The sequence below is a fragment of the Hyla sarda genome, chromosome 8, assembly GCF_029499605.1.
Source record: "Hyla sarda isolate aHylSar1 chromosome 8, aHylSar1.hap1, whole genome shotgun sequence".
Lineage (NCBI taxonomy): Eukaryota > Metazoa > Chordata > Amphibia > Anura > Hylidae > Hyla > Hyla sarda.
The window spans coordinates 56,504,207-56,517,414 of record NC_079196.1 but is presented as its reverse complement, the minus strand read 5'-3'; the positions used below and the strand labels follow the sequence as shown (position 1 = coordinate 56,517,414).

At 42.3% G+C, this 13,208-nt stretch overlaps 1 protein-coding gene across 4 annotated transcripts in view; it reads left to right on the top strand.

The window, feature by feature from the left end:
• Positions 1 to 13,208, top strand: part of OLA1 (Obg like ATPase 1) — a 292,645-nt gene that overhangs the window by 257,708 nt on the left and 21,729 nt on the right. For all 4 annotated transcript variants that reach the window (XM_056534098.1, XM_056534095.1, XM_056534096.1 and 1 more), the window contains 3 exons: positions 5,189 to 5,329; positions 5,883 to 5,979; positions 10,941 to 11,063. In XM_056534098.1, coding sequence (XP_056390073.1) covers positions 5,189 to 5,329; positions 5,883 to 5,979; positions 10,941 to 11,063 — 361 coding nt within the window. The remainder of the gene's footprint in view (positions 1 to 5,188; positions 5,330 to 5,882; positions 5,980 to 10,940; positions 11,064 to 13,208) is intronic.

The window sequence follows — 13,208 nt, the reverse complement described above, 5'->3', positions numbered from 1 at the left end:
TGTATAACCCCACCCATCACACCTGGCTGTATAACCCCACCCATCACACCTGGCTGTATAACCCCACCCATCACACCTGGCTGTATAACCCCACCCATCACACCTGGCTGTACAACCCCCACCCATCACACCTGGCTGTATAACCCCACCCATCACACCTGGCTGTATAACCCCACCCATCACACCTGGCTGTATAACCCCACCCATCACACCTGGCTGTATAACCCCACCCATCACACCTGGCTGTATAACCCCACCCATCACACCTGGCTGTATAACCCCCACCCATCACACCTGGCTGTATAACCTCCACCCATCACCCCTGGCTGTATAACCCCACCCATCACCCCTGGCTATATAACCCCACCCATCACCCCTGGCTGTATAACCCCCACCCATCACCCCTGGCTGTATAACCCCACCCATCACACATGGCTGTATAACCCCACCCATCACCCCTGGCTGTATAACCCCACCCATCACCCCTGGCTGTATAACCCCACCCATCACCCCTGGCTGTATAACCCCACCCATCACCCCTGGCTGTATAACCCCACCCATCACCCCTGGCTGTATAACCCCACCCATCACACCTGGCTGTATAACCCCACCCATCACACCTGGCTGTATAACCCCACCCATCACACCTGGCTGTATAACCCCACCCACCACACCTGGCTGTATAACCCCCACCCACCACACCTGGCTGTATAACCCCCACCCACCACACCTGGCTGTATAACCCCCACCCACCACACCTGGCTGTATAACCCCACCCATCACACCTGGCTGTATAACCCCACCCATCACACCTGGCTGTATAACCCCCACCCATCACCCCTGGCTGTATAACCCCCACCCATCACCCCTGGCTGTATAACCCCCACCCATCACCCCTGGCTGTATAACCCCCACCCATCACACCTGGCTGTATAACCCCCACCCATCACACCTGGCTGTATAACCCCCACCCATCACCCCTGGCTGTATAACCCCACCCATCACCCCTGGCTGTATAACCCCACCCATCACCCCTGGCTGTATAACCCCACCCATCACCCCTGGCTGTATAACCCCACCCATCACCCCTGGCTGTATAACCCCACCCATCACCCCTGGCTGTATAACCCCACCCATCACACCTGGCTGTATAACCCCACCCATCACACCTGGCTGTATAACCCCACCCATCACCCCTGGCTGTATAACCCCACCCATCACCCCTGGCTGTATAACCCCACCCATCACCCCTGGCTGTATAACCCCACCCATCACCCCTGGCTGTATAACCCCACCCATCACCCCTGGCTGTATAACCCCACCCATCACCCCTGGCTGTATAACCCCACCCATCACCCCTGGCTGTATAACCCCACCCATCACACCTGGCTGTATAACCCCCACCCATCACCCCTGGCTGTATAACCCCACCCATCACCCCTGGCTGTATAACCCCACCCATCACCCCTGGCTGTATAACCCCACCCATCACCCCTGGCTGTATAACCCCACCCATCACCCCTGGCTGTATAACCCCACCCATCACCCCTGGCTGTATAACCCCACCCATCACACCTGGCTGTATAACCCCACCCACCACACCTGGCTGTATAACCCCACCCATCACACCTGGCTGTATAACCCCACCCACCACACCTGGCTGTATAACCCCACCCACCACACCTGGCTGTATAACCCCACCCATCACACCTGGCTGTATAACCCCACCCATCACCCCTGGCTGTATAACCCCACCCATCACCCCTGGCTGTATAACCCCACCCATCACCCCTGGCTGTATAACCCCACCCATCACCCCTGGCTGTATAACCCCACCCATCACACCTGGCTGTATAACCCCCACCCATCACCCCTGGCTGTATAACCCCACCCATCACCCCTGGCTGTATAACCCCACCCATCACCCCTGGCTGTATAACCCCACCCATCACCCCTGGCTGTATAACCCCACCCATCACCCCTGGCTGTATAACCCCACCCATCACACCTGGCTGTATAACCCCACCCACCACACCTGGCTGTATAACCCCACCCATCACACCTGGCTGTATAACCCCACCCACCACACCTGGCTGTATAACCCCACCCACCACACCTGGCTGTATAACCCCACCATTGCCATCAGAAATCCTCATTGCTAGTAACTGATGTCATGTGAATTCTTGTGACCATGAATGTAATTTGTGCGCTGTGTAAATAGTGACATAACTGCAGCTTAGAAACCTCGTTCTGCAATTATCATTACAAATGATATATATAAAGCCAGATTCTGTTTGAGATAATGTATGCAAATTTCTGTTTTCTTTAGCAGAATTCCGAGCTTTTGGTAAGCCCAAGTTATATATTATTTCATTAACCTCCAGTAGTTGCAGAAGCTTAGCTTGCGATCAAACCGCAGTTATTGTATTGTTCAAAATGAGACGTTTAGTGGTGCCGCTTCTGTCATTTCTAAATTTCTATTGTTTCTTTTATATACACAAGATGAAATATGTATAAATCGGCAAAAGCAGGCATACAGATCTGTATGTAGTGATGTAAATTCAGATGGTGTCTTTTGTGGTAGGGGAGAGTGTGTGGAGTTATATTTTTATTTTTTGTGCTATAGGTATATTCTTGATATTAATTTATTTTTTTCCAACTTTTTGGCAGAAGCCATGCCTATAATATAGGGGTTGGTGTAAGCCACACGGGAATGAATGCTGAAGATTTTACTAACATCACCCATTTGCTGTGGACGTATTCCACATGTAACTTGACCTGTAATGCTGATTTTAAATTCACGGCATGTCAATTTCTGATGCAGGAGTGATATCTGCTGTAAAATCTGGTGTTACACGTTTGCAGGAAAATCTACAACAGATTTTGGACAGGAAATTGCCTCGTGTCAGACTATATTCACATTGGCATCAATGTCTAGTGGCATGCCCTGGCTCTCTCTGAACTGTGGGCAGCATGATGGGGGGCTTGGATAGTGACACCACACTGTTTTTGGGGTCCAAAACAGCACATTTTGTACCCATGTAAAAGTATAATAATACAAAAAACTTGCCAATAACTCTTTGTGTGCTTTTAAAATTTAGCTTTGACCTATTATGGTTTGAAAATGTTACCGTTGGTCCTTAAGCCTCTACAGCTTGCTGTGTGAGCTCTATTTTCTCTATATTATTGTTCACAGCCTATATCATTATAACAGACTGCCTTCTGTGAGTTTTCCTTACTCTCTACAGCCTGTGTGAGCTGTCCTCTAAGCATTATCTACTCTCTGTCCACAATATGAACTGGTTTGTAACCCCCTCCCTCTCCCTGCTGTTACCGCTCAGGCAGTAACAGCGAAATGGTAGGAAATTAAGAATAAAGATTATTTAGAAAGTTGCTTCATGTAGCATTCAGGAAAATTCAGTCATTTAAATATTATTTTGATAGAAGTTAAAAAGTTTGGTAATGTAGCTTTGCACATTCAATTATATCAGGATGACGTGCAACACCAGACACAACATGTGAACCAGAGTGGCGCTGTTCCTGTTAAAAATAAAAAAAATGTAAACCTGTTTAAATTCAAGTAATGAGGAAAAAAAAAGAGAATTCACATTCAGTGAAACTTCATGGTGGTATATTTAAGTGCAGGGTTCCTTTTTTTGGCTTTTTTGCTGCTTTAAAAAAGTCAGATTTTTTGAACTTTTCTTTACTAACTTTTTTCTAACTTTGTTGAGCCATCCCAATAAACTTTTTGTTTGTAAGTTGCATAACAACAGACAGTGGTCATCCGTGTGTATCCCAGGCCTTCCTGATGGTGAATGGAGGAGTATACGGCAAAAATAGGAACTAGTAAAGCGCTGGTCCCGGTCCCAAAGTAATCACTTGTGACATAAACGATTATATAGCTTAAATGATTTATTAGAGGCACATATCTACACGTTTCTGGACAGGATTGGGCTCTTCTTCAGCTGATGCACCTTATCCTGAAGAAGGGCCCAATCTGGTCCAGAAACGCGTAGATATGTGCCTGTAATAAATCATTTAAGCTATATACTGGTTTATAGAAAAATGGAGAATATTCAGCACAGCGGCATGCAGTGCAAACGCTTTCTTTATTGAAGCTTTACATAGACATCAGTTCAGACAACAGAGTGACGGTTTCAGCAGACGTGTCCGCCTTAGTCATACTCAGTATGACTACTCAGTATGACTAAGGCGGACACGTCCGCTGAAACGCGTCACTTTGTTGTCTGAACTGTTGTGAGCTGATGTCTATGTAAAGCTTCAATAAAGCAAGCGTTTGCACTGCATGCCGCTGTGTTGGATCTTCTCCGTTTTTCTACAAGTCAAGATGTGTGGTCCACACGTATCCGTGACACAGCAGACATGGTGAGCTGGATTATACACATATTTGTTCCGGATATACTGGTTTATGTCACAAGTGATTACTTTGGGACCGGGACCAGCGCTTTACTAGTTCCTATTTTTGCCATTTACTACTCCATTTGTCTATACCAGACCAGCTGCTTCCTGGGATCGGGAGGAACATAGCTGCAGGACCTGATACTTATTTATCTAAACGCTGATAGACGTTGTGCTCTTAGCGCAACTGTGCAGGGGGCATGTGTCTTTTGTTTTTTCCTTTATTCCTGATGGGGAAGAACTGTCCAGCTATCTAGTGTAAATGATGGCGGGTTTCACATGTTACATGCAAATTTTTACTCTGATGACCCTTACTGACAGCTGTCAGGTCCGGTCATCATAAACGCCGTCAGTCCAGGATGCAGAAATATGCACGTCACATCGGCCTATAAATGAATATTCCCCTCCATCTCAAGAAGTGAGAAGAAATCCCTCCGCATCCCAAAGGGTCATTTTGTTTTACTACTTTTTTTTTTATACTTTTTTGTTTCAAAAACTCTTTTATTTTTTTTCTTTCGAACACCTTCCCGTATGACTTCACTTGTATAAAAAGGTCCAAAGTAAATGCAGCTAAGAGTGAAATATTAATGGAGTACACCTGAAGCAATCACCGGCCGGTAATGCCTTGACCTTGGAAAGCAATACACGAGAAGGTGGCATCATAAAGCCGTGTGATTCTTATGAATATGTATGTGCTACTTGATAATAATGAATGTGGCACCGTCATGCATGCACTACAAGATAATGTTGTGCCCTCTTTTGTCTACAGGTTGATAAAAATTAAGGAGTGGGTGGACAAGCATGACCCAGGGGCCTTGGTCATTCCTTTTAGTGGGGCCTTGGAACTGAAGCTGCAAGACATGAGTGATGAGGAGAAGCAGAAGTATCTGGAAGAGAAAGTGACACAAAGGTTAATTAGCATTCATTTTCCCTACACTTTATTATCAACTATTTCCTTGCTGTAATTTAATTGCTTGCACTGATAGAATAATAAATGACAGAGTAATTACCATTATAAAGAGGGAATCTTCTCCTTTCTTTATCATGAGACAGAGTTGAAAAGATTTATTTTAAATTAAGTTTTTAACTGTCATCTGTCAGCGGAGTGCAGTGTTTTTAATTATAGCATAGGTTGAGGGGGGGGGGAGGGATAAGGGGGGGTTCTCTAAGAGGGCGACAATCAACCCGAAATTCTTTCGTCATATGTTAGTAGTACAGGAAGCTCATGTGAGAAAATAAAATATGAAGTGGGTTGTTTTCTTCTTTTTTTTTTTTTTTTACATGTTGACTGTACGAGGGTTGATTATTATGATAGCTCAAAGGGTTAAGTGAACGCCAGGCTTAGCCGGTTCTCCTGGAGGTCTTGTAAGATCCGGTTCTTGAAGTCGCCGCCGTCGCAGCCTGTCCCCCCCCCCCCCCCTCGTGCCGACAGATCCCATCACTTTGCTTCTTTCTTGTTTCAGTGCCTTGTCCAAGATTATTAAAACTGGCTACGCAGCACTACAGCTGGAATACTTCTTCACCGGAGGCCCCGACGAAGTACGCGCTTGGACCATAAAGGTAAGGCTGGTACTTTATTCATCCGCACCCTCCAGTTCTTCACTAGTGAATTGAGATTGATATCAGGCACTTTGTAGTCTGTCATGGCGGAGGTTAGCTAGTCATTACACCAGATCCCCCCTTTTTTTTGTGTGTGTCCAGGATAACGTTAATTATTTGAGAGCCGCTGAACGGTGAAAGTGGAGCGGCATTGATTGAGGCAGGTAACAATTGATTCTGCCTATTACATAGTCTGCATTTCTTCATCCTGTAGAATCTGGCTACCCCCCCTCCTGCGGGCAGAGATAAGAAACGCCAGTATTGTACTTGGTTAATCTGTGTGACCGAGCTTCTTCTCCAGTTAAATTGATGCTCGGCTCTTCATTCCGTATTCACTAACTTTGTTTGGTTTGTAGGTGTTTCCGCGTCCTCCCTTTTTTTTTTTTTTTTCCCCCCTCCCTTCTTTTTTTTTTTTCTTCCCTGGGTTGCATTTTCAACTGTGAAAGCAATATAACATCATTACACTCCTCGCAGATACACAGCTGGTAGCCAAAACGTAAAGCCAGTGTGTAATAATTCATCCCTTTAAGTGGTTTATAATTTAAGAGGTAGACTTTGTTCTGATAATGCTATACATTCCGTCCTGACACTAATAAAAACCGCGATGATATGGGTTTAAAATATTGATATTCGCTGATTGTGCCCGTGGCGACTGACTAATTTGCTCCCACAGGACAATGAGGAGGGAAACGCTTTTGCTTTTAAATGGAAATACCCTGTGTGAGGGCTCCTATTATTCCCACGTACACCGGAGCGGACGTAGCTACAAATTATGTATTACAAAATATGTAATTATTACAAAACCGTACAAAGACGGCAGCATTCCTTTGATTTTGATCAAAGTAATACTATTTCTAGAGAGAAGCTCGAGAGATTGAATTCCCTCCGCTGCTACTGGGAGTTACAAATGTATGCAGAGCCTCTTAGCGGCGATGGGGTCAAAGGTAGCGCTAAAAATACACTATGTTTAACTGTTGTCAATCTGTCCACATAAAATTGGAGAATAGTTAGCATTTAGATTGGTGTATAGGAAATAGATATGTTTTAATATAGCAGATTAAAAAAAACTACATTTGTATTACTAATGTTTTACGGTACTGGATAATACTTATCTACTTTTGCTAGAAAAATAATAAAAATAGTGTTATAATTTAGCAGTATTTATTGTTATATTATACTTTAACACATAAGCTATTTTTTTTTTTCGGAGCTCTGTAGGTATTATGTCATTTTTGCTCCATAGTGGAACCTGTGACCAGGAAATCAATGTGTAAAAATCATTAGATGAAAAAAAAAAAAATGTTATAAATTATTTAAACTTTACGGTACATTCCGCCAAGTATGTGGCAGAAATTACTGCCATTCTTTTTAATAGGGGTTGCAGACATCTATGTAATTGCTGCAAGTAAAAAATGTAATAAAATTTCAAAAGCCTTGCACAGATTTGGAACTGCAGATATCTCTCCAACAATTCTTCTGCACATTAATATACACTTAGAGAGTGTTTACACAATGCAGATTTTCTGCAATGGATTTTAAATACATAGATTTTTTGGGGGTTATTTTGGGTGTAGAAGCACTGCAGTTTTTCTGCAACTGATCCAACTGATTTCTGCATCGTGTGAACATAGCATTTAAGGTGGATTCACACTTGGCAGATTTGCTTTAGAAACTTCTGCACCTATCCTGTTCATCTAAAATACCCCCCATACAGATGAATGTTTACTCTTTATTTTCTACTGCTTATTTTATCATTGACCTGAAAGCAGAAAAAAAGCAGGAGAAAATCTGAATCAAAATTTGCATCAAAATACGTCTGTTTGAACAGACCCTTAGGGCCCGTTCACACAGGCAGATTACCTGCAGAATTTCTGAAGGAAAATAAGCAAATCTGCCTCTACTAAGGATTTTCCGCTATGGAAATTCCACAGGTAATCTGCTCGTGTAAAATGAACCTTAGGGGTGCGTTCACACATGCATATTTTCTGCTGCAGATTTACTTCAGCAATTTTACTGCCCATTGAAGTCAGTGCAAACATGCATCAAAAATATGCACATGTAAACATACCATTATGTATATTCACACGTTGCAGACTTGTTGAAGATTTGTTGCAGTTTTTTATTTTAGACCCTTTTGAACTTAATTGAGAAAATCAACAAGACATCGGCAGCATGTCCACCACATATGACCCTACCTTTTTAACCTGCTTTTTTATTTTTATTTATTTTTTTATAAATGATCCAGTCTACTTTTTTCATTGCTGAATTCTAGCTGAGTCTGGCTTAGCACTTAGAGTAAGACGGCCATATCAGATGAGTGATAAACTTCCACTTTGCCCCGGTGAGGGACATAACTAAGGGATAATGACGGGTAGTTTTTATAACAAGAGCGATTGCATCTGTTCTGTATCTAATGTGCACAGATATTTAGTAAGGTAAGCATCAGTGAGTAGCCATATTAGCCCAATATATCTTGCATTGTAAAAACTGTGCTTTACCATGTCAGGATCCTAAGCAGCTTCACACGCATTATTAGGCAGCCTCAAGTTACTGTTATTTCTCAAATGTGGGTGGTGGGGGCGAGGAACTTGTGTCCTGGAGTCTCATACGAGAGGGATATATTTTCATACTAAAATCACGCTCTCAAAATTCTGCAGGTTTTCGATTTTTTGAATGGTTAGTAAAGTTGGTCTCACAAATCTTTGAGCCTGTTTTATCCCTGTAATTTAATTTAAAATGAATTTCAAATATTGCTAAAATCTGCATTAAGATCCAGAGAGGAAAAATATTATTCTCATTGTTTTTTTTTCTTTTTACAAAACTAATAAAAAAAATTTTAACATGAATTGCACAAATAAAAGGGGTTATCCAGAATAAGAAAAAAAAACATAGCAGCTTTCTTCTAAAAACAGTCCCTCTCCTTGTCTTCAGTTTGTGTGTGGAATTACTTCACCATTCCAGTGAATAGAGACAAGTTGTAATGCCACACATAACCTGAGGATAAGTGTGGTGCTGTGTGTAGAATAAGCAGATACGTTTAATAGAATGAATACAATCATTCACATCTTTGACATGGGAAGACTATAGAAGCCAGTTAGTGGGTAGATTGACACGTGAGAGTAGGCCTTAGGGCTCGTTCACACAGTTGTGGTGTTCGGGTAAAGTGAGCTTTGTCGCTCAGTCTGTCAGAAAGACATAAGTTAAGCAGAGAAGAAAAAAAAAACTTGTACGATATCGAACAGACCCCATTCAAGTCAATGGGATATGTAAGGACCCGGTGGTTTCAGTTGTGCTCCGATCTGTTTGGTGCAAAAAAAAATAAAAAATTGAAAGGACCCTAAATGGTGTGAACTTAGCCTTAGACTTTCCCTCTGTATAAATGTTGCTGTATATTCTGTACCTTTTAGCTCTGACATATAAAGTTCTTAAAGGGTTACTATGCCCCTAAACATCTTATCCTCTTGTCCCAGCGGCCCGACCCCCTGCGATCTCCGGGCAGTCACTCCTCCTCCCATAGACCTGAATGGAGGGTGCGTGACAGCTGTGGTTGCCCGTCTCCGACACAGAGCACAGTTTGCTCTGTGCATCGGATGACTGGGGTGCCGTGACAAAGATCGCGGGGGGTCCCAGTGGCCGAACTCTCACGATTGGACATCTTATCCCCTATCCTTTGGATAAGATGTTTAGGGATGGAGTATTCACACACACCGGAACCGTTGCAGATTTGAAGTTGCACAGTTTTGAAATCCGCAGTTGTGGACTTTACAAGGCAATAAAAAATACGCACAAATTGCCTTGTAAAATCCTCAGTTGCGGATCTGCACTTGCATATTTTACGACTTCCAATCCACAGCTGATCCTGCGTGCGTGACTACACCCTAAAGCGAAGTCTTGCCCTAGCCCAAGAGTCGAGGACTTCATCTTCAGTACTAATAACTTGCATGCAAAATAAGGAACATTTTAAAGGGGTTCTCCCTTGTTTATACAGTTTTTTGTTATTATGTTTGTGTGTTATGTGTATAAGTATGTGTTTTTTTTTGTGTGTTGTGATTATGTATGTATGTATTTTCTTACCTTTTGTGAAGATCCGGAAGCTGGCCCCTTTTTCTTCCAGCGGCTTGCTGTGTAACCTCGGCCTCCGCCATCTTGTGTTCGGTAAGTGGGTTGTCGGGGGGTGTGTTCTTGCTTCTGTCCTTCCTATCTTCTGACGTCCGAGGCAAATCTTTTCTTCCTGTTTCTTCCGTGGCTCAGGGACGAATCTGCGGCCTCTTCCGGCGCATGCGCAGGTATTTAAAAAAAATTTTTTTTACCAATAAAGTTTTTTTTGTCTAATTGACAAACTGCGCATGCGCGAGTACGCAAGTGCTATGCCAACAGCGTAGCGTACTTTAGGTCTACGCTAATAGCGTAGCTTCACACAAGCGCAGACAGTTTGTCAATTAGACAAAAAAAACTTTATTGGTTTAAAAAAAAAAAAAAAACTACCTGCGCATGCGCCGGAAGAGGCCGCAGATTCGTCGCTGAGCCACGGAAGAAACAGGAAGAAAAGATTTGCCTTGGACGTCAGAAGATAGGAAGGACAGAAGCAAGAACACACCCCCCGACATCCCACTTACTGAACACAAGATGGCGGAGGCCGAGGTACACAGCAAGCCACTGGAAGAAAAAGGGGCCAGCTTCCGGATCTTCACAAAAGGTAAGAAAATACATATATACATAATCACAACACACATAAAAAAACACATACTTATACACACATAACACACAAACATAATAAAAAACAGTATAAACAAGGGAGAACCCCTTTAAGGTCCAATAGGGAAGTCCTTGCACTTGAGTCCAGATCAGCTGACTGCCCCTCCTGTAATCCATCTTCCTAAACCATTCATTTTTATTTTTCCCATTGCTTCTCCTTTTGGCAGAAAGGGACAAAGGCTCCTCAGGCTGCAGGGAAGATTCACACGGATTTCGAGAAGGGTTTCATTATGGCGGAGGTAATGAAATATGATGACTTCAAAGAAGAAGGCTCCGAAACAGCTGTCAAGGTGAGTTCTCACCGCTTCGTGTTAAAGGACAACTCCTCGCGGAGATGGAGGAATCTGCCTGTCACGTCTTGTAGGCTTGAAATGTTTCTCAAGCTCGGGAGCTGTAGCCGAATTGACTCCTTACACACTTGACGGGTTGATGAGGATGTAACTTCTGTTGTTTTTTTTATTTTTTTGTGTCAACATTTTTACTTTACTGCAAATAGAATCTTTTTCACTGCAAATCCACCACAAAACCTCCATGTCTAACATGCGGTTGGTGCTGCGGATTTCATGCCTTTACATTGAAAATGGTTAAATCTGTGGCTAAAATTTACTGAAAACGCCAAAATGTTTAGCAAAAGTTGAAGTAATTTAGTAGTGGCCCTCCAGCTATTGCAAAACTACTATTCCCAGCGTGCTGGAGGGTCACTGTATTTAACATCAACTTTTTTCTTTGTTCAAATTCAGCCGCAAAAAATTTCTGCAGTGTGAACCAAAAAGTTGTGTAAAAGTTGATATTGTATAGCAGTCACCACCCAGCTTTCTCTGACTCCTGAATGGTCAGGGCAATAGGACTCATCACAAGCAGCTTTGTCATTTGGAAGCCATGAAAACTGGACGGCTACCTAAGGGTGTTGTCTGCAGAAAAAAACTTGAAGTTCATGGGGTGATAGCTGCTGAGGATTACTATAGGGCAGGGTCCCTTTAGCTGTTGCAAAACTACAACTCCCAACTCTATTAAAAAAATCTTAATCCTTTCAGTACTTATGAGCTTCTGAAGTTAAGGTTGTTCTTTTCTGTCTAAGTGGTCTCTGATGACACCTGTCTCGGGAACCGCCCAGTTTAGAAGCAAATCCCCATAGCAAACCTCTTCTAAACTGGGCGTTTCCCGAGACAGGTGTCATCAGAGAGGATTTAGACAGAAAAGAACAACCTTAACTTCAGAAGCTCATAAGTACTCAAAAGGATTAAGATTTTTTAATAGAAGTAATTTACAAATCTTTTTGACTTTCTGGAGCCAGTTGATATATATAAAAAACTTTTTTTCCTGGAATACCCCTTTAATAAATAAATGAACGAATGAAGGAATGAATGAATAAATTATTGAATAAATATTATAAATACATTTAATAAATAAATGAAGGAATAAATATAAATAAATAAATGAATAAATAATATAAATACATTAAATTAATTAAATAAATGAATAAATCATTAAATACATCATTTTTTTACATTTTTATTTTATATCCATATGTATCCCAGTGTTTTCCAACCAGGGAGCCTACAGCTGTTGCAAAACTACAACTCCCAGCATGCCCAGACAGCCAATGGCTGTCTGGGCATGCTGGGAGTTGTAGTTTTGCAACAGCTGTAAGCATACTGGTTGGGAAATATTGGTATACTGCAGTGTTTCCCAACCAGTGTACCTCCAGCTGTTGCAAAACTAAATCTCCCAGCATGCCCGGCCAGCCGTTGGCTGGCTGGCCATGCTGGGAGTTGTAGTTTTGCAACAGCTGGAGGGCCGACATTTGAAAACCCATGTAATATAGTATATGACATCAACTTTAGCTCAACTTTTTTGCTGAGTTCACTTTATGGATTTTCAGAAAATTGTATATAATCTATATGAAACAATACATTTTAACTTAGACATGATGGCATAAAAGTACAAGATATAAAAAGAAAAAAGTGCTAAACGTATCCTACTGTGACTAGTTAATATATGATTTTTATTTTATTTATTTTTTATTCTATTTAAATTTTTTATTATTATTTAATATTTATACACTTTTTGGAATTATTATTATTTTTTATTTTTTTTGTATCGGTCATAGCAAACCCCTTCTATGATGGGTTGTTTTCATCACGCCTGTCAGCCTCAAAAACACAAATTGGATCATTCTTAAGTGAACGAAGGCCATAGAACCTTATCCGAGCGACTTGTGCCCGTGCTCTGCCCCATGTCCATTTGTGTACTGTAATCACGTAGTTTATAGGGGACATAAATCACTATTGCAGACCATGTCATGGCTCATTTGCCCAGCGGCAATTGTATTACTACAGAACCCCGTGCAATCACTGGCAGCCTTACATAGCCGGATACATTTCTTAACCATAAAGTAAAGAACAAGAGTTATGAGATACGTTACGCTTCTTAGA